The sequence below is a fragment of the Oryza brachyantha genome, chromosome 5 (genome assembly GCF_000231095.2).
Source record: "Oryza brachyantha chromosome 5, ObraRS2, whole genome shotgun sequence".
NCBI classification, from domain to species: Eukaryota; Viridiplantae; Streptophyta; class Magnoliopsida; order Poales; family Poaceae; genus Oryza; species Oryza brachyantha.
Genome location: NC_023167.2, coordinates 12,178,931 through 12,203,961, shown reverse-complemented (window position 1 = coordinate 12,203,961; position 25,031 = coordinate 12,178,931). Strand labels below are relative to the sequence as shown.

General features: G+C 43.4%; 3 protein-coding genes and 1 pseudogene across 3 annotated transcripts; 2 read left to right on the top strand and 2 right to left on the bottom strand.

The window, feature by feature from the left end:
- The first annotated feature begins 888 nt into the window (after window positions 1-888).
- On the top strand, window positions 889-3,499 carry LOC102706106 (isoamylase 2, chloroplastic). The gene has a single exon (XM_006655226.3). It carries the CDS (start codon window positions 941-943, stop codon window positions 3,350-3,352), a length of 2,412 nt encoding a protein of 803 aa, XP_006655289.3. The 5' UTR covers window positions 889-940; the 3' UTR covers window positions 3,353-3,499.
- Window positions 3,500-4,368: 869 nt separating this feature from the next.
- LOC102705820 (protein PALE CRESS, chloroplastic) lies at window positions 4,369-8,913 on the bottom strand. Its single transcript, XM_006655225.3, has 7 exons — window positions 8,674-8,913; window positions 8,464-8,561; window positions 7,998-8,192; window positions 6,640-6,726; window positions 5,646-5,696; window positions 5,325-5,504; window positions 4,369-4,862 (listed from the first exon to the last, which is right to left on the bottom strand). The coding sequence occupies exons 1-7, from the start codon at window positions 8,840-8,842 to the stop codon at window positions 4,629-4,631; spliced, it is 1,014 nt and encodes a 337-aa protein (XP_006655288.1). The 5' UTR covers window positions 8,843-8,913; the 3' UTR covers window positions 4,369-4,628.
- A 4,725-nt stretch (window positions 8,914-13,638) lies between these two features.
- Window positions 13,639-15,684, bottom strand: LOC121054480. The gene has a single exon (XM_040524363.1). The coding sequence runs from the start codon at window positions 15,682-15,684 to the stop codon at window positions 13,639-13,641; it is 2,046 nt and encodes a 681-aa protein (XP_040380297.1).
- A 7,817-nt stretch (window positions 15,685-23,501) lies between these two features.
- On the top strand, window positions 23,502-24,326 carry LOC107304191 (annotated as a pseudogene).
- Window positions 24,327-25,031: the final 705 nt, after the last annotated feature.

Sequence of the window (25,031 nt, the reverse complement as noted above, 5' to 3'; positions counted from 1 at the left end):
TAATTTAATAAAAATTTAAAAAATTCGGCGAAAACCAGCGATTGATCAGATAACAAGATCCGTGCAACGTGCAGGTAAGATCGAGTGGCAGTTTGGTTGGACATGAACGGACGAGGACCCAGGAACCTCCAGCCAACAAACCCGTTCCTTGGATCTTTTCACTTTTTGGGCGCCACCACTCTCCACCCCGCGAGACGACGGACGCCACATGTGCCACTTGCGGCGATGTAGCCCCCCGCCTCCCCACACCACCTGACAGCAGCACGACGACACGACCTTGGTAGGGCAAGGGCATCATCCTCCACGCCGATCGTGAACCGGCGGCCCGACCAGCAGAACGGCACGCACGCACGAGTCACGACTGCATACAGTACACGGGACGGGGGACCCTCACGCGGACGGACGGACGGACGCGCACCCCGAGCGGAGCCCGCGACGAAACACGATTAACGCTGTGTTTTTTTTTGCGTGATTCTGCGTCGCGATAAGCGAACGGTGGACAGCGACACCAGCGGTGCGACGCAAATGAACAAATCGACCTCCCTTCCTTTTCCCCATGATGATCACCAAAAAGGAAAAAAAAAGAAAAAAAAGAACGACGCAATCACGCGACGCTCGTCACACCACCGCCCACAGGTCGTCGCCAACACAACGGCCCCGCGGCCGCGCGCCCCCGCCCGTCCTGCTCTCCGCCTCCACGTGTGCCGCGCACCGCGCGCGCCTCGGCCTCCTCCTCCTCCACTCCCACACTCCACTCCCCCCCGCGTGCCGCGCGCTCTTCCCCACGCGGCCACGCCTCGTCTCGCCTCGCCTCGCCTCACTCCATTTGCCTTCTTCGCATCGGTTGTTCGGTACAAGCAACGGGACCCCTCCGATGCACTCCACCCGCTCGACGGAATTCCGCGCCGGCTGATCGCACACGGGGAAGCACGGCGGCCCAATGGCGTCCCTCCCCGCGCCGCCCGCGCCGCTTGGATCCTGCCCCCGCGGCGTGGTCGTCCCGCCTTCCCGCCGCTCGCTCCGTCGGTGCGGTACGGGCCTCGCCCGCGCCGGCGCCGCGCGTTCGTGGTACCGCTTCCGGACCGACGACGACGGCGTGGTGGACGTGGCGGTCTCCGGGGAGGAGCGGGACGGCGGGGGAGGGGGTTACGCGGTGTCCGTCGAGGTGCCGCGCCTGCCTGGCGCTCGCGGGCGGGAGGGCGGGCTAGTGCTCCGCGCCTCGGGGTCCGGCGAGGGCGTCCCGCTGGCGCCGGCCGCTGGCGGGGCATCCCTCGCGGCCGAGCTCTCCTTCGACGCGCCCCGCGCGCCCTTCTACCTCTCGTTCCTGCTGACCGATGCGGCGGGGGCGGAGATACTGACGCACCGCAAGACGAGCTTCCGCGTGCCGGTCGGCGTCGGGCCGGGCAGCCCGGCGCCGCTCGGCATGTCCATCTCCGGCGACGGGGCCGTCAACTTCGCGGTCTATAGCAAGAATGCCAATGCCGTTTCTCTCTACCTCTACGCCAGCGGCGGCGGCGGCGAGCCCGCGCTGGAGATCGACCTTGACCCGTACGTCCACCGAACTGGCAGTGTCTGGCATGTCTCTCTGGCTAGCGTCGAGGGGTACGCCAGCTATGCCTTCTGCTGCGGTGGCATCCGCCGCCCGCTGTTGGACCCCTACGCCAAGGTGATCGGCGACTTCGTCGCTGGCAACTCTGTTTACGACGAGGGTGTCACTGCGCCGTCGATGAGGTGCTTCGCTTCGTTGGCGAGTGTGCCGAGCTACAATTGGGGCAGGGCCAGGCACCCACGTCTGCCATTGGAGAAGCTCGTGGTGTACCGGGCAAATGTGGCTTTGTTCACAAAGGACAAGTCGAGTGGTCTTCCGGATGATGCTGCCGGCACTTTCTCTGGATTTTGTGCAAAGATAGAACATTTCAGGAGCCTTGGTGTCAATGCAATTTTGCTGGAACCAGTGTTCCCATTTCATCAGGTGAAAGGACCTTATTTCCCGTACCATTTCTTTTCGCCAATGAACTTGTATAGCAGTGAAGGTTCTAGTGTTTCAGCTATCAATTCTATGAAGGATATAGTTAAGGCAATGCATAAAAATGGAATAGAGGTCCTCTTGGAGGTGGTTTTTACACACACTGCTGAAGGAGAATCGGAGTGTCAGACGATATCAATGCGTGGCATTGACAATCCCTCGTATTACATTGCCAATGGGATGGCCGGATGCAAAGCAAGTGTATTGAATTGCAATCAGCCCGTGACTCAGAGGCTGATTTTGGACAGTCTCCGTCATTGGGTGCTTGATTTCCATGTTGATGGGTTTTGCTTCATCAATGCCCCTTTCCTTCTCAGAGATCCGGGTGGTGAATATTTATCTCGTCCACCCCTTCTTGAGGCAATAGCTTTTGACCCAGTTCTTTCCGATACAAAGATCATTGCAGATCCTTGGTCTCCACTCGACATATCCAACGTGCAATTTCTGTTCCCTCACTGGAAAAGATGGGCTGAGATGAACACTAGATTCTCTATTGATGTGCGCAAATTTTTGAAGAGAGAAGCACTTATTAGTGATCTTGCTACACGTTTGTGTGGCAGTGGAGACCTATTCTCCACCAGAGGTCCAGCATTTTCGTTCAATTATGTATCAAGGAATTCAGGACTCTCTCTTGTTGATTTGGTGAGTTTCAGCAATGATGATCTTGCCTCTGAGTCAAGCTGGAATTGTGGTGAAGAAGGTCCATCGGAGAACAATGTGGTCCTTCAGACAAGGCTAAGGCAGATACGCAACTTCTTATTTATTCTATTTGTGTCTCTTGGTGTTCCTGTCCTGAACATGGGAGATGAGTGCGGGCACTCCGCTGCTGGTTCAGTATCATACAAGGATAGAGGGCCTCTGAACTGGAGAGGCATGATGACCACTTTTGTTAAGGAAATTACTGGATTCATTTCGTTTCTAACTGCACTCAGGAGTCGGCGAGGCGATATCTTTCAGAGAAGGGAATTCCTAAAACTCGAGAATATACATTGGTACGGGAGTGATCTATCTGAACCAGGATGGGATGATCCAACCAGCAACTTCCTTTGCATGCACATAAATGCTGAGGTTGATGAAATGGCGGCAGATTCAGTCAGAGGCGACCTGTACATCTGTTTCAATGCAAACGAGGAATCAATGAGTGCTACCTTGCCTGCTCTTGCAGAAGGATCCATCTGGTTACGCTTGGTTGATACATCACTTGCATTTCCAGGTTTCTTTGCAACCGAATGTAACCCTAAAGTGCAACAAATGCTAGGATTATCCTCTTATCATGTGGAAGGGCACACGTGTGTCTTGTTTGAATCAAAGAGGGCTCTTGCCTAGTTTTCTGCAGTCAACATAAAGGTCACAGTCCTAAGATAAGTACAAATTTTGTGTATACCTACTGTCAGAAACCTGCGGTCCCAATAAGTTACAGCCCATTGTATATGAGAATGCTAATAATAATTATAATAAAATGTACCATTTCCCCATATAAATAATACCATGTCTGTATATTTTTGTTTTTTGTAAGGGGGTGACATCTGTTAACGTCATGTTCCCTGATAAGAGTTAATTATGTTCAGGTTTTCTAGCTACAGACATAATATTGCTGGAGCTAACAGCAAATAGTTTTCGAGTGCGTTTTCTAATACAGCCGTGATATATGATATTCAGGAAAACAATTTGTGCAAAACAAAATTTCACAGGAGATCACTCTAGTTGCAATTTTGCAGCTATGTTAAGCTATGGGCAAAGAATTGGTCCAAATACTCTTTCTGATGTTGTAGAGCAACAAAGTTTCCTTTGTGAGGGATCTAACAGGTTTGTTAATGTAGCATCAGCACGGTTGAAGTTGCCTCCATGGGAGCTTTGGACCACTGAAGGAAAGGCAATTGGTCAGACTCTCAGAAACTTCCGGCAGTGACAGAGAAGATGGTGTCTTCCTGAAGGGAGTAGATGATGTCAGATCTCCAGGGGTGAATCAGGGCAACGAGGATGTGGGGACTTCCTCGATAATCCAGTTTCTTGGAAGCTCACGTCCTCCAAAAGATGGCTAAAGCTCAATGTGTAATCGTGCATTCAAGAGATATCCTCAGGTGTTATTAGCAGTGTCCGTAGCTTCACAATTGGTATCCCAGAATTGGTACAACATGGTTGACTTTTGAATCTATATTTGATTGTTCATCTTATTTAAAATTTTATTTAAATAGGTAAAATTATAAGTCATCTTTAAAGTTTCTGTAATAATAAATCAAATTATAAAAAAATAATTAATAATTATATATATTTTTAAAATAAAAGGAATAATCAAAAGTAACCATAAAAGTCAACGACGTCATATAAAAAAACATAGAGCCAGTATATGATATATTCATTGATAAGGTATTTGACCACATTTCAATAAAACATATTGTCAATGAACATGTCGTATATGAGAATCAATGATGAAGCACATAGCAGATAACCTTTGCATATTCAAATGCTAGGAGTTTCTAACCAGCAGGAACCTGAGAACCAGTTTAAAAGGCTGCGCCCTAGTTGCAGCTGTCAAGTACTCGACTGGTAATTTCTAGCCCTATGTGAGGAGAATTTCATGCTTCTCTGCCTCCTCCAGTCGTCACCATTTCAGGGAGGTTGCTAGTTCCAAGAGAGATTCCACTTGACGTAAAGTCCGCAGCTTCTCTTGATGCTTCAACTTGGTCGCAACAGCTTCTGGGTCATTACTAGTTGGGACCTTGTTATTTTCCTGAGCAGCCTGTACTTCTTTCAAAAGCTCGTCAACTTCCCTGATGAAGTCAACTCTTAGAAGCACGTCATCATCCTGAGGTGGCAGTTTGATCTGCCCTTGATGCTGACAAAAGAAGGAAATACAGAAAAACTGAAAGTTCAGAATTTTTTGTGGGATGTGAGAACCAAAAAGAAAAGGAGCAATAAATCCAGAATCCACTATGAACTGACAACGATATTCCATATTATCTTTGGACTAACTAAATTTACTAGTATGAGGGTTCAGGGTTGTGGCAGGGTCCATGCTTTAAGGAAAATTGGATTGGTGCCAATGTCAACAACTGTGAAGTATATGGCTAAGACTAGGAGGTTCTGTACAATAAAAGACTCGAAACATTTATGATATTTTTGTGCAAAATCTGTAAAATCAGCGTTTCTATTTTGGAATTGTGTCATGCAAGTTAAATTTGTTAGATGTCTCGTGCACAAAATTTTCATGCTCAAGTCTCGAACAACTCTAAATTTCTAGAATAGTCAGTTTATCCCATGAGGAAAAGGGACCATTGCGTGCATTGAACTAACATACTTTCTCCATGTTGAAACCAGGAGGAAAGACCATGGTGAACGGGTCTTCTCTAGGAAAAACTTCAAGCATATGTTTTTTACATTTCTTTAACCACTTGCCATCATCTGATCCATCATGAAGATTCAGAAGGTCATTGAGTAATCTCATAGCAGGAGTTGCTTCACTCCTTAAAATTTCTGTCTGCATTCAGATTATGGTTTGTTTAGCTCATCAGAGACCAAAGAAGCAGTCCAAAAACAGGACTGATATAAATCTAAGAGCTTAACGGACTCCAACAATAACAACAAAAGAAAATGTAAGTTGTGTGCTTATGCGAATTACCTCTACCCTTCTGTATAAGAGATCAAGGCTTCTGATGGCATCCCTTTCGTCCTGCGGGTGGAATAGTTAATATCTAAATAGTAAATATCACATCCCACTGATAAAATATCTAACTGCAGATATTAGAACTTACTAGCTAAAGACCCGTTCTTTGCTACGGATTAAAATAAATTATGTGTGCTACTATTACTGGGAACAAATTAGATGTCTTTGCATAAGAGATGAAATAAAATAGAATCATATGTAGAAGTGTTTTGTAATATTAAAGTACATGAAAGAGTAGTTTCCAACAAGCATAAATGAGTAGTTGGTAAAGAAAAAGCTCTATACAACTCAGTCTATAGAGTTGGTGGGGTGGGTGGCAGATTCATTGCCACCACCATTGCCTTCATTTATGAGGAGCATACATAGGCAAAGGACTTCTCAGATATACTTTTGTCATACTGAAAAGGTTGGAAAGCATGGATAAAATTGAGCAACAAAAGTGATGAAAGTTTGAATATCAAATGAAGCAACAAATATTTACAGGTTGTAAGATGAGAAGCAGTATGAAATAAGAAAAACAAATAAACAATACATGGGATCTGGGAGCTCTTACAACTCACAAGATAATTTATTTTTAAGATTCCTCAAGGTGAGTAATGGCATGTTGTAGTGTTATGCAGCCTAAATCAATCGTCTTTTTCCTGGCAGGGAAGCCTAAGTTCAATTGTTATTCCACCAATAGTTCAGCATTCATACTTAATATGTTTCTTACTTTCTTTACCACAAGTGCTACTTACATGTTTTTTGAAAGCATTTTCTGCACATTCAACTATGGTTATCTTACAGCCAAAAAACAGAGACACAAAACAAGCAAACCCACTTTTGATAACAAAAGGGTGAATACCGACTACTGAGTACCATTGTAAAACAAGATGCAAACAGCAAGGGCTTGAAATTAAAAGAAAAACAATCACAAGTCATCAGATAATTCAAAAGAAGATTAGCATACATCACGACGGGCAACATCAAGTCGATTCCATATGACCATAAGAACAAGTTCAGTAAGCTCTCCTCTTTCAGCAGCCTTCTCAATTTCCTGCTTATGAAAGTAGAGGAACAATGCATTCAGAAATGAAATATTTCATTAGTGCGTTATTGAAAAGAACTGCTGCATATAGGAAAACTCAATTCTAGATGATCCTACCTTAACTCTTTCAGATAATGTTAACAGAACTTTGATGTGCGAGCTTGGAGTTTGCCTTTTAGCAGTCAGATACAACCATTTTGGCAAAAAAAAACTCTGGTTCAACAGACAAAAAACTACAGGTACAGTAAGGTGTGGGTGACTGGGTGTTCAACTGTACACAGACCATTACATACAAAAATGTTTCAATTCACGTTCCTTCATAGGTTTTTTATGCACCTCAAACTATCAGCTGATAAATCTACAACATATGTTGTCCCAATTCAAATGTTTCAGCCTGAACCTTAACAGGCCTGGTTGTCAGACCGTGTACCTTTCTTTTCTTTCTTTAATACAACCAGTTAGCAGCTCTCCTGCAATAACCTTTAAAATATCTCCAAAAGAGTTTCAAGACTGTTCCTCGGTGTTTAAGTTAGGAGTTCATTTAGTGTTGGCCACTTGGCCCCCTTATTTCGTGCTGAATCTCCACCACTGCCTAGCAGCACAGGTACCGTTGTTGATATGACAAGCACATGTTGCATGGTAGCTTAAGGCGTACACATGGACAAATAAATAAAATTCCAAAAATAGTCATGGTGACAATGTGGAATACTGGGATGTGATTAGTTGACAACTGTGACTCATATACTTATCAATTGTAACAAGTAGAACAGCTCTCCCGCGTGTTACGCGGAAAAAAGAACTGTAAAAAGCAGGACATATGAGTTATGATGATGAAACATGGTGTAGGATAGGGTGTGTACCACAGCTCCTGGCTTAGGTAGTAGGCACTTGTGAGCTGTGGTAAACTGGCAGGTAAACCTTTAACATGTGCATAATAGCATGGCTAAAACGACCAAGTATACCATGATTATTTACGTTACAAAAAATGTTACTATCGTTTACTGCTTCGCTGAAATGTTCCAGCAGTTAAAACTGTTCTATTTCATAAATTTGACTTTCCCCTATTTTTATTTTTAAGTACATTTTACTTCCACAACTTGTAGTTTATGAAGTGCTGCCAAAACTCTGTAATCATTACTATAAAAGCATATCAAGATTCTAAGGTCACATTTTTATCATCTTCTGTTCACAATTCAGCAAATATTGCAGCTACTTGTAGCATCAGGAAAAAAGGGTAAAGCATCGAATTGCATATTGGAGACTTAATGAGGACGGGTTACCTCTTCAATATCTTCACCAGCTCTTATAAAACTTGAAACCAAAATACGGGCTTTGCGAACTTCTTCCTGAGGATAAGCTTTCAAACGCATGCCTATTTCACGGTATCCATCTACTATTCTTTCTTCCTCAGCTTCCTCTTTCTGCCGATATGCATGCCACTCCTTAGTCTCTTCCTGCTGACGAGCTTGCCATTCCTGCATGAAAAAATGTTTGCTGCTAATGTAACAAGGAGAATTAATTCACTAATGTATGCTTCAAATGGACATCAGGAAAAAGCGGAAAGATATTTGGAATGCCATCAACATTCAACTGCACATCTTTGGCATTTTTTTTGCTAATGATGAAATTAATGGCCACCTAGAAATGGAAATGCTGTTAACATTCAATTCAACACTAGTGCACGTTCCTGGTCTTATTTCCTCGCTCACTACTGCATCCACCAATCGATACGGCAAAGGCGCATACCTCGTCGTAGTACTCCTGCGGCATCCCTTCCAGCTCCACCTCCTCGGCTTCCGCTTCCGCCTCCGCCTCCGCCGCGGCGCCCTTGGCCTCCTCCACAGCTGCAGTACGAGAAACAGTACTCAGCTACGCACACGGAAATCCATACGAGAGCCAATCGACGGGACCTCTCAGCGAGTGTACCGAGTGAGCAAAGCAAGCACTCGCACGCACCTGAGGGGGCAGGGAGCAGCCTGACGGTGCGGAGAGCGCTCCGGCTAAGAGGAGGAGGAGAAGCAGGGCGCCATGAGAGGCGGCCGCGGGAAGGCGAGCTGGTTGAGGGGAGAGACGAGGAGGGCCGTGGCCGGAGGAACGCCGGCAGCGCGGGCGCCGCGGCGGCCATGGCGCTGAGTCACGGGCAGCGCTGGGGTTTTTGGGGGTGAAATTTCCCTGCTGCAGTGGATGAACCGCCGAGGAGTGAAATTTTATCCGCGCGTGGATCATGCACCGTGCCACCAATCTTAACGCAACTCCATCAAGAGATCTAACGTCCTGCTACTGGGGTAGTAACGGGCTTAATTTTTTTTGCCATTAAAATTTAAATTTAAGTGATGTATTTAAAATGTGTTGAGCTGAAATTTATTGTTTGATTTAAATAGGATTGGGAAAGAACCTAAGTGGGGTTTATTATCACTTCTACCTACTTATGAGAAAGAAAATTATACATGACCTATGTCCTTTATAGATTTAGAAAGACTTCATTTATCTACAGCCATGTATCCACACGAATCTTAGAGCTAGAGCTCTAGCCAAAGAGAAGGAGATGGAAGGAAAAAAATTTAGCTACTTAAGCGAAGATAGGTACTGGACACGTGGCTTCTCAGGATCTTTTCGGATTCCGAAGGACGGAGGTCCTACGTAATTTTCACGTGTCTACGCTAATCTCAAAGCATGACTCCTCTCTCCACAATCTTTATATTATGGCAAGGACGCTGGATTAATACAACTGAACACAACTAGGTAGGAGCCATAGGGCGAGAGAGTCCTCAAATGCATGGATAGGTCCTCGTAACGCCGTCATGCTTAACCACGTCGGGGTGGTCGAACAGTCGCTCCCCGTTACAAACAAAAAAATTGCCATTTGGTAATAGTTAATTCTTGATCAAGGTTTCTAAACAAACCATGTAATCATGTTGTTTTGCTTTAACTGTTTATGCTCTCATATATATGGTGGTTACGTCATCGTGCTATGTTACGGGGAAACTATTTTAAACTTTTAATAGACATATCGCATGTCATCTAAATAGTTACCAAAAAATTAAAAAATTTAATAAATACTCTTTCCATACCAAATTGATTATCATATAAAAGAAAAAGAGAAATCTCAAATTGATCATCATATAAGAGAAGAGAGCCTACTATGCATTAATTATAGTGTGAAAACCCTTTTGGTTCACATGCACATTAAATGATTTTATGCAACTATCCAATCAGTTTTAGTGTGATTTGCAAATTCCAATTTTGCATATATGCATGTAGCTTGAGATGTGTGACTCTAGCTTTTTCAATGCTCATTAAATATATTCTTGGGTCTTTGTACCCAAACCTTATATGATGATTAATTTGGGATGAAGAGAGTATAGATTAATACCAAATATACAACTCCACAAATATACAAGTTTAAATACAATTTCTATAAATTATAACAAAAATAAAAAAATATAACTGTGAATATGTGTAAATTATTCAGAGTTTAAATTTGTTATTTTCATTACAAATTTGTTGAAGCAATATTTAAACTTGCATGTTTGTGGAGTGACATATATCATATTAATTTATGTTTAATTTATTTTTAAATTTTTTATAACTATTTAAGATGAAATGCAATAGACGAGTAGACGTCGCTCGCGAGTTTAGAATCCAGATTTGTATGTTATGCCTCTTCCTGGTATAGGGATTAGCTAAACAATGATAAGTGGAGTGCCTACATCTAATTTAATCTTTGTATAAATAGATTTTGTGTCGATGTTAACTTGCACAGAATAATTGCTATATATTTTTTCATTTACTGTTTCATTACCTTATTGAGTTGTTTTCTGACTACATTGATAACTGGTGCTTTCTTTATGCAATTATAGCATTGCAAGAGTATATTTTCTATTGAATTGAACGGTAGGTTATTTCTTGACAAGTGAAGCTGACACAATGAAAAGAGTAATAGAGCAACATTTTGCATGGTTCTTACGGTGCCCTGTCATGGCCAAACAAGGGAGCTCGATACTGTAATTGGAAATTACCTTTTATCTAATACACTTCTGTGCATAAAGATATCCTATACAAGTATACATGTTATTTTCTACTTCAAACATGATTGCACGCCAAAGCAAAGTTCCCTTCTGTGATGTAGTTTATGGATTCTCAAACCTATTAATCTATTATTACTCCCAATGTCGCCACTTCAAATTCAACGGCACGACACTGTTAATCAGGCGCGGCATAGCGCGCTAGTACATGATGACTGACATCAATGGCTAAAACGGTGATGCTTACATTAATTGATCATGCTAAATTACCATATCTTTCACCGCCTGGTTGTCTCCAGTCATGCCGGAGTCAGACCTCGGCTTGTTGTTTCACCCTTATCCCAATCTCCATGCATGGGCACGTCCTCACAAAGCTGCCATGCCCAGCCGAGGTTGCGAGCCGTGGTTCTTCCTCGCTCCCCGGCCTAACTTTCTTCAAGCACGGGCAGGTCCTTAGGACGGCGCCGAACTGGAGAGAGCTGTCGTCATCGGAGCTCTGCTTGCGCGGCACGGGCACGGCGGCGCCGGACTGGAGAGAGTCGTCGTCGCCGGAGCTCTGCTTGCGCGGCACGGGCTTGTCGACGGTGCCGAACCGGAGAGAGCCGTCGTCGGAGCACTGCTTGCGCGGCACGGGGAGGAGCAACGTCCCGCGGGCGAAGGTGTCGACCAGGACGAGCACGCGCACGCCGCGGTGGGCGAGGCGGGGGTCGGCGCACGCTCCCGACACGTACGCGCATATCTGCTTGCTCGCGACGGCCACGGCGCGGCGGTCGAACGGGTGCCGGACGAAGGGGAGCACGCGCTCGGCGAGGACCCGCTCCACGCTCTCCGGCGTCCGCAGCTTGCGCGACGGCTGCCTCCGGTCGGCGATGTCGTCGGCCACCTTCTCGACGATCACACAGGCCTTGGGGCCGACGGGGAAGTGTCTCCTGACGACGACCCTCACGTCGGCCATCAGCGCCGGCGGCGGTCCCGCGGCAAAGGACGATGGGCCGCGTCGGCCGACGGGCCCCCCGAGTAGGTCGCGGTGAGGTGTAGCTGGCTGCCCACGCGCACCGCCGGGATGACTGGAAGACCGCGGTGCTCCATGGATGCGACCATGAGGGACGTGCGGTCGCGCGCTCAAGCTCGCTTCTTGAACGGTGGGTGGATCGCTCATTCGCACGTACGCAGTACGCTGGCACTGGACGAGACCACGATTCACGAGGCAAGACAGCGAGGTGTGGAGGACAGGAGGGCCTAATGATCCGTCCATTTATAGCCTCACGTTCTTCTCCATCACGGAGTCGGAGGGTGCAATCCGAATCGCGTACTTTCGGGCTCTTTGATACGTGGGCCTTGGAAGCCTTGCTCTAGTTATACTGGGCCTTTGTTTTGGGCTTTATTAAGTCAATTGCCCATGTCTAGGTGCAACATAATTTAGGCCTACCGTACGGCATGTTTAAAAACGTATAGCCACCCTTGCTAGTCTGGGTCGTGTTCTTTCGTCTAGATAAATAAATCAGATTCCCTTATTTTTCATAGCAGGTTTACTAGACTGCTAAATGATGTTTTTTGTGAAAAGTTTATATAGAAAAGTTTGTTTTATATATCATATCAATCCACCTTTTTAGTTTTTATAACTAATAATTAATACATCATTAATTTATTTTTAAAGTTTTCTATAGTAAAGTATCAATCCCAATGCTGTTAAATGTTGCTAGGTTTTTTTCGCGACGTTTACTTAACCTACTGAAGAATCCCAACTTCTCATTCCTCATTTTATATGTGCATGTATTTTGAATTATTATTAAATGATATTTTTTAAATTATATAGAAAAGTTATTTCAAAAATTACATCCATTTATTTTTAAAGTTTTTATAGTAAATTAATAATGTGTTTAACTATCTATCTTGTTTTACGTGTAGGATGGTTTAGAACTAAACCTGGACATTCGAAAGCACCCTCGGGGTTCTCTTCAGCCGTCTCGTTATGGAATGAAATTATTTCTATAAGGTATTAAATATAATGCAGTGATCATATTAGATCTAAAACCGCACCGGTACCCGTTGATACTTCGTTGGTACCAACTGATACTAATATGATATCAACTGATATCCTATTTACAACGACATGTAGCACGACAGTATGAGAATGATACTCTAGAATATAAATGATACATTAAAATATTTCAATTCAAAATAATAATAATAATAATAATAATAATAATAATAATAATAATAATAATAATAATAATAATGGATTGAGTGGTTGTTAGTATTGAATAACCGTCTCACCCTAACTATACCCTAACTGTAAAGTCTTTTTGCGATACCATGCTAATCTAGGACAAAATAAGCATGCTAAAACTTCTACAAGGCAGCCAACAGTGGAGTTGACCCAAGGAGAAAATGCGTATGCATGTGAGGGACAACAGAGAGGAGAAGGGATGCAGCCACACACACGGCTTGCATATGGCTCGGATTCTTTTCATGGGACCGTACCGTTCATTCTCTACCATTAGGATCCAATTCCAGTTACATTATACGCATACGGTCTGTAGGCCGTAGGAGTATCACGTTTTACGTGTCTGATGACACGGTACACCATGCTTTAGCATTTTTTTTTTCACAATCACGGGTTCGATTGTTTGATATAATACTCGTAGATATCAACGTAACCATGGATGCCAACATAATCAAATTGCTAATAATCAATAAAGTGTCAGACTTTGTAAGATTTTCGGACCCAATTTAACTATAAACTGGATCAATTCTCTTCTTGTTAGTCTAAATTCTTGTTAGTCTAAAGGGGAACATTTCTGCCTCGTTTTTTTCTTAAAAAAAGCGCCAGACTTTCTTTCGCTGTGCATATATATGCAGATGATCCGGCTACTCTGCCACCCGTGCCAGGAAATTACTCTCCAGCAGCATCGGCCGGTTCAGGAAGCTCCGGCCTCTGGAGCTTGTCCGCCAAGCTCTCCATGCCCATGCGGTGGAGCAGGAGCCAGACGACGGTGAGGAACTCGCCGCCGGCGCCCAAGCTCTTGCTGTGCAAGAACCCCCTGCATCTGCTCGCGGAGTAGCATATCATCTCCACCCACACCCCACCGATAACCCTCAACCTCCTGCCAGCATCCAGCCGCATCACCGCTCCGGCGAGCCTGCGGGCATCTGCGAGATGGCGGCCTCCTCCTCCTCCCTCTTCGGCCGCGGTGGGCTCGTCGCCGCCGGCGAGCCACCGCGCAAGATCTCTCTCGCTGAGACGCTGCCTGAAGACCCGGTCCCCCAGGGCGTGCCTGATCTCGCGGCAGGCCACGGCGAAGAGGCTCTGTTGGGTGCCGGGCATCAGCATGCCCGGCTGGAACAGGAGCAGGTACATCATGTAGTTGGATATCTCCATCGAGCACGCCGCGGCGGCGCGCTCGTCGGCGTCAGCGGCCGCCGGCGGGATGTCCGTGCAGTGAAGGCACATGGTCGTGGCGACGTGCCAGACGACGACGGCCTCGTCGAAGGGCAGCTCCGTCACGCTCCATCCGAGCTCTCGGGAGCATAGCTCCCGCCGGAGAGTCCACTGGCCTCGCCGGTCACTGAATCTCCGGTAGTCGCCGGCGCTGCGTAGCTCCGCCCACCCGTGTTTCACGTCTCTGCGGATGAACTCCACTGTTCTTGCAGTTGAGGAGCGGTGCTCGAGGTACCAGTGCTGGTTGACATAGTTCTTGCACCCGAACAAGGCGGCTATCCGCATCGGCGTCGTCGGCCATCGGCTGCGGGCGGCGAAGCCGATGAGGTTGAGCTGCACAACGGTGCGCTGCATTTCCGGCGGAAGCATCCACAATGGCACCCATTTCGCGTCGGCCAGCCAAAGAAGGGTACTGAATTCCATGGCGATGGCAGAGCATAGAAGGATGTAGGTTACCCTGACATCGTCCCTGTCAAGGCCGGCCTTGTTGCTGTCAAGCCCGTCGAAGCCCGCGGCGGCGGTGATCGCCAGCATGAAATTGAGCGACCATAGGAAGACGCCGGCGGTGGTGTAGGCGGCGTTTTTCTTGGTGTAGAAAAACTGGAATGCTAAGTCCAGAAGATTGCACAGATCGTAGTAGGCGTCGTAGCTGTGGAGCGCCATGAAGGACCTGAGGTAGCCAAGACGGCGAGCGTAGGGCGCAGGAAAATCTATGAACAGCTCCATGAGCGCGTCTAGAATCTTGGGTGCAAGCAGCTGGTCCCGCTGCTTACGACTGCGACGGCGAGCCGCCCGGCGGTTCTGGTTCTCGCCATCGTTACGCTGCTCGTGGTCGGTGTTCATGGTGGCTGGCTCGCTTGCCTGCCGCACGTAGCTGTCTAGCGAGACGTGCCCTTGTTCTTGATCTTCTTCCGCCGTCGCATCATCGCTCCGACGATGGCGGGCAGATGAGCTCACGGCTGCTAGCCTCACGATACTGGCTCGCCGCAGAGCCCACAGCCTGTGGCCCATCTTGAGGAACCCGGCGACGAACAGCACAACGGGGCAGCGCAGCGGCACCGCCCCGCCGGACCACGACCTGCAGAACACGTAGACGGACACCGCGGCCTGGGACGACATGGCCACCGCGTGCCGCGCCCACAGCTCGTTGTCCTCGATGTTGTACGCGGATATGCTGTCCTGGCCGCCCAGGTGGGTGAGGAAGACGGGCGCCCACATCACCTCTACCATGGAAGATCCCCCGCGCCCGCCGCCGCCGGCGGCGGCTTGACGATTCCTGTGGCGATTGAAGAGGGTGGCGAGGCCATAGATCGCCAGAGCGTCGCTGCCAAGGTAGGCCAGCCAGATGCATGCCCTGAAGAGCGCCGGGATGCGGTACCTCCGGAAGGTGGCCGAGACGAAGAGGAAGCACTGGAGGAAGAGGCTGCTGAGTGCGAGCACGCGGAGCTGCCATTCTTCCCACCACCGCACCATCCCGGGCAAGGAAACCCATGCCGCCATTTCTTCTTCTTCTTCTTCTTCTTCTTCTTCTTCTTCTTCTTCTTCTTCTTCTTCTTCCTGGATCGTCTAATTGGTCGCTTCGCTCTTAATTGCTTGCTTAATTATCTCGTGCATTCTGCGAGAATGCTACGCGCGCGCGCGTATATATATATACTGTATATGATCGTCGCCCCACCTAAAATATTTGTCACAAGACTAGAAACGGTGGGCGTTCTGCGCTGGTGTGTCTTCGTCTCTCTAGTAGCTAGCGTTTTATATGTAAAGTCCACTACAGTACATAATCTGTGTAAACGCGTTTACACTCTCCATTTCTGGTTATTCTGTATGGTAAAGTATGTCAACTTTGGAGAGGGGAAACATGTTTTTAGGTACTCCGCCTGTTTCGTATTATAAGACTTTTTAGCTATGTCTAGATACATCTATTGCTTAATGTATGATAGTTGAATATATGTGTAGATTTGTTAGCATCGATATGAATGTAGATAATGCTAGAAAGTCTTGAATTGTGAAACGGAGGTAGGAGGAAACATTCAATTTTATCGACTCCCTCCGTTTCCTATTAGATGATTTTTTTTGACACGTCCGAACTCATTCATATATCAATGTATATATTTTATATATATCTTTTAGATTCATTACTATATATAAGAAATTTAGAGATGATCGGAACATCTTACGGTATCAAACGAAGATAATATAATATTAGACGAGTAATATGCATGTGCATTTTGATGGACTCTAGTTTATAGGAACAAAAAATCATAATTGTGAAAACTTATACGACCATATAAAATCTAAAATCATACTCTCTATGTATTTCTTTTATCGGGTCTTACAAACTTGCCATCGGTTTGAATTGTTTTTAAAAACTACCACTAGAAAACTATAAAATTGACATCAGAACTATCATTCGAGTGATATCATTGCAATATAAGAAACCAGTAAAAATTTTGACAAAAAAATATTTTTATTTGATATCATTGACTTTTGAATCTACGTTTAACCATTCGTCTTATTTAAAAAATATAGTTATTAGTTATATTATTATGATTTGACTTATCATTAAAGTAACTTTAAGCATAACTTATAATTTTGTGTATTGCACAAAAAATTTAAATCAAATGAACCATCAAGCATAGATAAAACATCAATGTCGTCAAATAAAAAAAATAAAAGAGTAAGTATTGAATTGTTGGAATAAAAGTCAACACATGCATATTTATTCAACTTTGCATAGCTTGTGACCGTTTAGCTTTTTCATGAAAAACCAAATCACATATTTGTAAATAAAAAATAGTTTATCAATAAAACTTTTATATACATATCCTGAGTGATCTAAAAGTCAAAGTTAGAAAATAAAGTATTGTGAAAATACCCTAAAATTAACAATTAAAATTTTAGCTCATAAATATAAATAAAAGTAAAAAAGATACAGTGAAAGACACCATAACCTGATCATAAACGGATAAATACTAGTGGGAAAGGCTTTTCGTCAACCATATAGCACTCCTCTTATCGTTTATTTTTTAGAGATTCGTGCTTTACCTTGGTTTTCTTATACGTCCGGCGAAACACACGGTTGGATCATTCAATGGCTAGTAGCCTAGCACCAAGGGAGTGATTGTTTGGATCGTTCAAGAAAAAAACAAACAACATATTTAAAAATAAAAAATTATGAATAAAAGTTTTACGTATGTATCGATTTAAAAGCAAAAGCTAAAAATAAACTTTGGTGAAAAAATCAAAATCAACTTTACTTAAATTAAAAATTCAAATTGTGGCCTATAAATATAAGCAAAACGAAAAGATGGAGCACAAGAAGAAACATCCCCTCTATCCAATATCCACTCAACAATCAACATAGGTGCTGCTAGAGATAACAATTGGGAATTACTCGTCAGAGGTTACACGATGAGATCCGCCCCTTGGAGGTGAATTTTTCCCATCCCGTCCCCTTGCAATGCAACATGGCAACATCTTTCACCTTCACCATATTCGTGTGAGAGATGTATCCCCGTCAGGCCTCCATCGCCATGGGACGACGTGGTGGTTCCGGCTTGCTAGGAGCCTAGGAGTCGGCATGGGAAGGTGCGGTTTTGGCGTGGCTAGGACCGTGCAGTGTTGGCTAGCTATCTGGGTCTCTCAGATGGCGGCGGTGCCACTAGACAACAACAGCTCCATGAGATGGTGGTGGCTCCACGGGCACGACGGTAGCGGCGGCATGGTTGTGGTAGAGGTACAGAGAGACCAAAGAGAGAGACATTAGTGGCTAGCTAGGGTTTTGTTTTTCAGTTCATTTATATGCTATATGTATTGGGTCTGGTTTTTATGTACCAACCAGGCCAAATAAATAACTGGTTTTTCATGCCTCCATGGATAGCGGGATGGGAGACTGTGAACCATACTCGAACCCGTCCGGCCTAATGGATGCTCTTTTGGTTTCATTTAATCATTCATTGAGACACAACTTACATCATCCATATCTCCTAACGAAAGAATTCACTGCGGGGAATCATATAACATGGAACCATTGCTATTCCTAGATGCTGCCCTCGTTCTCTATGGACAAATAGTAAATTCGGTATGATCTGTAGGTTTCTTTTGGTCTTCTGTCTTCGATGAGGTTCTGGTGGCTTGATTCCATGTCACTCTAGCATTCCCTTGAGAAATGGGACCTGTGCACTCTCCTTTGCTAACTGATCCATGGCTACGTTGACTTCCACTGCAGATCCCAAAGAACAGAGTGGTACCATGTGGTTGAAATCTCGTCCAGGAGTTCTTCCCCAAATCCACACCTCTGCATCGCGCTACTTAGGGGGTGCTGGTTTTCCTCTGAATTTTTTAAGTCCATGCCCCATCGAATATTTGGACACTAATTAGAAGTATTAAATATAGTCTATTAATAAAATTCACCCCATACTCTGGACTATTGTGCGTGACGAATCTATTGAGCCTAATTAGTCCATGGTTAGCAAATGTGATGCTAGAGTAAATATTTGCTAATCGTGAATTAACTAGGCTTAAAATATTTGTCTAATGAAATAGCCCTTATTTATGCAATTAGTTTTATTATTAGTCTATATTTAATACTCCTAATTAACGTCCAAACATCCGATGTAACAAAATACTTAAAAAAAAAGTCCCTAGATCCAAATAGGCACTTAATATCGACGGGAATGACTAAGGGGATGATTACTTGTCTTTTCAAACAACGAAAAATAATCTGTAAAAATACTTTTATATATGTATTATTAACGTTTTATAAATTAATGCTAAATTAATACTAGAAAATAAACTTTGGTTAAAAACTCTAAAATCAACTCTATATTTAAAGTCAGAAATTTAAGTTATGGTTTATAAATTTAAACAAAGTGAAAAGATTGACATAAATATATTCACTTTTGATAGAAACTAGGTACAAATCACAGATCGAGTAGTTCGCAGCGAGGACGAAGGAAAGGAAAAAAAAACATACCTGGTGATGAATTGATGATCCTATCGGTGTGGAAAGGAAAAAACAACTGCAAACCATTGCCGACGATCAACCGATTCAAGGAAAGAGTTGATGCTCTGATACCTCTGACCAGAAACGAAATGAATCCAAAGTTCAGAGAAAACGGAGAATTTCAGAGGAGTTCCAGGAGTATTTGTGGTCGCCGCAGGACTTCTACTTTTACTCCTAGACTATTGAGATAGAAGAAGATAGATTAGGGTTTGCTTGCTTCCATTCTAGGCCAAAATTGGCTATATAGTTGAGGCTTCTCCTGATTACAAGCTTAGGTTCTCATTTAGGCAGTAAACTGAGCTTAAACAACGATTAAGACTGAATAAATAAGAAAACGACAACGACGATGACGTCAACAGTACTCGGCCGTCTCCCACACCGTGCGATCTTCATAACGATGAGAGTAGATCGATACATCTCAGCCGTCCATATATTCTTCAGTACGCTGCAGCTGCTTTTCGATCCTGAGACAATTATTCAGTCTTCTTCAGAAAGTTCAGTTATCACCTAGCAGCTGGGTCCTGACACAGTTGGAATGGACTGATTGGGTGCACGGGGAAAAAACAGAAACTTGCTTAATATATGATTAACTATATAATAATTATTAAAAAAAATAAATTTAACTGATTTCTTGAAAACAACTTATGTATAAGAAAGTTTTAATACGAAATACACCGTTTAGCGGTATGAAAATAGGCTATGAACCTATCCTATAAGCTGGAAAGAACGGTAGCTACGAGTTTAATTTGCACACGCTGGCGTGCGGCCGTTTAGAGATTTCTTCATCATGTCATTCGTTTTGGGTGCAGCTCGGAGCCCCTCTATCGTCCGATCGATTTGGTTCAAGTTGTGAATCTTGCTTGGCACAAGTGAATTGTGAATCAATATGTACGAGCCTGTATATTCCATACTGCAATGAATGGAACAGATGGGCTATGCCGCAGTACAACCACAGGACCTGGCCGGTGCGCTTCCGCCACACCCACTTTGACATGTACACAAGTGGCCAGTTGGTTATTCGTTAGTTCTAACCTTAACAATACGTGGGTTCATCGGGTGTTTCTTTTTCATATTGCCCCTTAAACCAGTGCTTGACAAGTACTGGCCATCTCTGTATGTTTCAAAAGCTGTGAGCAAAACGGAGTTAGAAAATTAGTTTGTTCGTGTTAATGTATTAATCTTGTTTAATTTTTAGGTCATCTTTATTTACTAAACTATTTAATAATGGATTTCACTGACGGTCGTCGGGGTTGCCTGATTCAATAAGACACTAGCTAGTTTCACCCTGGTCATGAGGTTATATAGTCAGAGAAGTCAGAACTTTTGGTTATACTCCCTCTCTTACTTGTTTTGATCTATCTAGATTTATTTATAGATTAATTAATATATTTTATATGTTCGTGTAGATTTATTAGTCTTATATGAATATATAAATGACCAAATATAATGTAAAAAAGAAGTAATGCAAGTCGAATGTAGCTTACCTTTTGTGTTGTTTTCTAGTCTGATGTTAAGCATATGGGCATGTCTTTATAAGAGGAATTCATATCTCACGCAATATCATGGCATATTTTAGTGTGGATTTAGCTGGCTGGACATCATTGGATGGGAAATGGCCATCTAATTTTTTGATGTATTTGGTTCGTGGGCGGAGCCAGATAGGATGATACAGGAAAAGAATATTCCATAAATATATTGGATGGGTGTATCTAGCCAAATTGCCTAATGATGGCATTCACATTCACTAAAACAGAGATCATTAGTGATTGTTCAGTGATAATTAGCGTCTTTTGTCATTAATTAGTAGTTATCCAGTTTAAATTAGTGTTAATTAGTGAGGATAGATATATTTTAATATTAATTTATACTAATTAGGATAAGATCATGTTGATTAATTAATATTATTATTTATAAGTAATTAAATATACACATCACATCCATCCTCATCCATTCAACCAAACAAAACATTAGATCATTCGTCCATCCAACCAAACATAAATCTAGATCATATCTCTATAAATATATATAAATATATGGTCATATCTCATCCTATCTTAACCACCAACCAAATACACACTTAGTTTTCCTGCTCGTTGTTTAGCATACAACTGGTGGCCTTGCCTCCCTATATTGTGCTTCTTTTGTTGTTGTAAGATCACATCTGACTATATTTTCATGATCTTCACCTATAAATTCCTTCCGCTATTTAGGGTGAAGAAAGAAACATTCTGATTTTAGTATGTGTACGCCCAGGCACAAAAAATATTGCTACAGCATACCACAAAAAATGAACACTATACCTAATTTTATCGTGATTATTTTCATTGCAACTCACGGGTATTTCAGTATCTGATTTCCTTCTACGAGTGTACCGGGGCGAGATGGTTTATTCGATACCAATGAAGCGAGCGTGACGCAATAGCCACCCCGAAATATCTTATATTTAACGGGAATAATATTGTCACATCAATATTATTATTTTCACATGCAATGTTTTTGTCTATGCGTGGTTGTTGCTTCAGCCCGTGTAAAGCACAGTGATTCGGCCACATACATCAAGGACAAGAATAATACTTGTTATATAATAATAATTCCCATGGTAACGCGGACAAGATAGATTAAAACATATATAACTTTGTTAAAATTTAAACTCTAAAACGTAATTTTAGAATTATTTTAATTTTTTCATTGTATTTTATTTTTTTTACTATGAACATGGATATAAGTGTGTTTGGTGTATTATCCGTAACTGGCCAACCAATGAGGCCCCAAAGCTCCAAGCCTCCGACAACAGCTTAGCAGGGACTTCGTGACAAGAACATGGATATAATTGTGTTTGGTGTATTATCCGTAACTGGCCAACCAATGAGGCCCCAAAGCTCCAAGCCTCCGACAACAGCTTAGCAGGGACTTCGTGACAGGGTAACAGCAAGGGGAGTTAGGGCCTGTTTGGCACAGCTCCAGCTCCCAACACTAACTTACCTAGAGCTGGAGTTGTGCCAAACGGTCTAGATTCACCCAAAGTTGGAGCGGAGCGGGGTGAATCGCTCCAGTGTTTTATACTAACGAGGTGGAGCGGCCAAAACGTGGCTCCACGGCTTCACTTTGAAAATAATTATAGCGCCACCCATCCCCTTTCATCGAAATTACAGCAAAATGCCACCGCACTACCCCTATCTAGCTGAACCAGTACGGGCATTCCTATCCAGTCGTATCGCAGAGAGAGGGAACAAGCGAGGCGGCGGCAATAGGGACGGCGCGCCGTGGCGACTGCGACGACACCGGCGGCAGAGTTGCTCCCTCCCTCCGTCCTCCTCTCGGCGCACAGCTGTACGTACAGCTGCTCCGGTGCTCCCTCCCTTCGCCTCTCGGCCTCTATCCCTTCTCCTTTTGGCTCCCTTCTCCTTTCGGCGCATGGCAGAGCTGCTCCCTCCCTTCTCCTGCAGGCGACGACGACAGCAACTTTCGGTGTGGACGAGACCACGGTGAGAGCCCCACAGTTTGGACCACAGCAGTTGCTACGGTATTTCTCCAGATCTGTATGCAAGCTATCACCAAAACCTAGCAAACCACTTTCATTCAGATTTAGCACATGAAAATACATATGTCTTGGTTTTTGTATATGACTGAAAGTTCATATTTATCACTGAAACTAGTGTATGAGAGACTTGTGAGAGAGTACTGGTGCTACCGATTTGCTACGTTTAAACCAAAAGAGAAGAAAAAAATATTGTGTCTCCTTTTTGAGCCTCTATTGATGTTCTTTACCACCCTTGTATGTCACAAGGTCCTGAAAAATATTGTCTTTTGTTAGTGTTGAAGCACAAGGATTATTAGAACCATAAGGACCTAAATGCCATCTGGTTTCGAGGCTTGGAGGACTCTCTGTAATTTACTTTGCCTTTAGTTCAATTGCAACCTTAATGTAATTTTACTGCTTTAGATAGAGAGCTTGAAAGACTCTAGCTGCAAAGGATTGATTGCTTGTTGGTGATTGATTGCTCAACTTTGGTTAATTTTTCTGGGGATTGATTGCTTGATTGTTTGTTAAAATCATGGGAGAATGACAATATATTATTATGGCTGTAGTACACGAAATATATGTATGGATTTGTACATTTCATTTTTTGCTCATGTTACTTTCATGCTGCTAGCTCATGTTATCATGCAAAATAAACTGATTTGTATCCCTTTAATTTCTGCTCATGTCCTGTATGGGTAGTAACTATGATATATGTTAAGTAGTAAATTTAAACCTATGATATATGTTAGTATTAAAAAAAAGATTGGTGTGAGTGAGTGGATGACATGCATGGCTCAAAATGTGCCTTCGAAGGGTGTTAAAATGCCTATGGACTCTACTGATTGGAATGACTGTAACACTAGAGTTGTCTGTGAGATTTTTGTTGAGTAAGTAGCTGATGGTAATCATCCAAATACCCATTTATCTAATCCTGGGTATGATGAAGTAATTGAGAAATTTGCATCAAGGACAGGTTTGAGGTACCCTAGGCTTCAAATTAAGAATAAGTGGGATAAGCTTAGGGTTGAGTGCAATTGTTAGAAAAAGTTGACATCTCAAACAGGATTAGGATTAGGATGGGATAACACAAAGAAAACTGTTACAGCTACTGTGGAACGTTGGAAGCAACTGAAAGCAGTAAGTATTTGAAAATAATGTGTTCAATTGATAACTATTGTGCCAAATTAATTGTTCTAAACCATTTTATAATGTCATGTTATGTAGGATATACCAGGATGCACCAAGTTTATGAAAGCTGACTTGCAAAATGAAGAGCTACTGCAGAAAATGTTTGAAGACATTCGCAATACCGGTGCCGACCATTGGTCCTTAGGGCAAGGCACCATACCAACACCCACCAATGAGGCAATTCATATTGCTGATGATAATGAGATCGATGAAGAGATGGAGGATGATGAACCAAGTGCAAAACGAAAGAGAGGTGGTGGCTCAAAGGTGGATAAATCCAAAAAGAACAAGAGTGGATCCCAAAAGATGGTAGAGGAGATGTCCAAGAGTAATGAACTCTCTGCACAGACTTTGTCATCCATTCAGCCCTTCATTAAAACAAGAGAGGATCCGTCGGGTTTTTGTTCCTCATCCTCCACAAGGTAAATAACATGTGATATATCTTGGTTTTTGTTCCTTTTCAAATGAGTATAAATTGATACATCTCTATACATTTGTGTTCTAGGAAAATATTATCTTGTCGATGCTGGCTATCCAAATCGCCCAGGGTACTTAGCGCCATATAAGGGACAAAGATACCATGTCCCAGAATTTCAGAGAGGTACAGCGTCGAGTGGTGAGAAAGAAAAATTCAACTTCTTACACTCCCGTTTGCGCACCATCATTGAGAGATGCTTTGGTGTATGGAAGATGAAGTGGCGGATTCTACTCAAAATGCCTAGCTTTCCAATGTGAAAACAGAAGATGGTTGTGGCGGCAACAATGGCATTGCATAATTTCATTCGTGACCATGATGCGCCGGATAGGCATTTTCATAGGTTTGAGAGGAATCAAGATTATGTGCCTACCATTCCGTCTAGATTTAGGAGATATGTGTTTTCTCAAGATGCATCGGATACATCCACTAAGGGTCAAAATGATGTATCCATGGATGCATTTCGTGATGACCTAGTCGGTCGTATTGCAGGATGATGGACATATGCCATATTTTATGTTGTTCCATGGTCTTTTGCTTTATCTTTTGATGACAATGCTTCTAGTTATTATTAGTAGACATTTATATTATTAAATACATGTCATGCAAAAACTTGAGTATCAATTTATTCAAGTACCAATTTTTGTATTATTATA

Coding starts and splice junctions, on each gene's coding strand:
- LOC102706106 (XM_006655226.3), top strand. CDS start 941: ATGGCGTCCCTCCCCGCGCCGCCCGCGCCGCTTGGATCCTGCCCCCGC.
- LOC102705820 (XM_006655225.3), bottom strand. CDS start 8,842: ATGGCCGCCGCGGCGCCCGCGCTGCCGGCGTTCCTCCGGCCACGGCCC. Junction 8,562..8,673: donor GCTGCTCCCTGCCCCCTCAG/GTGCGTGCGAGT, acceptor CTCGTACTGCAG/CTGTGGAGGAGGCCAAGGGC. Junction 6,727..7,997: donor CTGGTGAAGATATTGAAGAG/GTAACCCGTCCT, acceptor TTTCATAAGCAG/GAAATTGAGAAGGCTGCTGA.
- LOC121054480 (XM_040524363.1), bottom strand. CDS start 15,684: ATGGCGGCATGGGTTTCCTTGCCCGGGATGGTGCGGTGGTGGGAAGAA.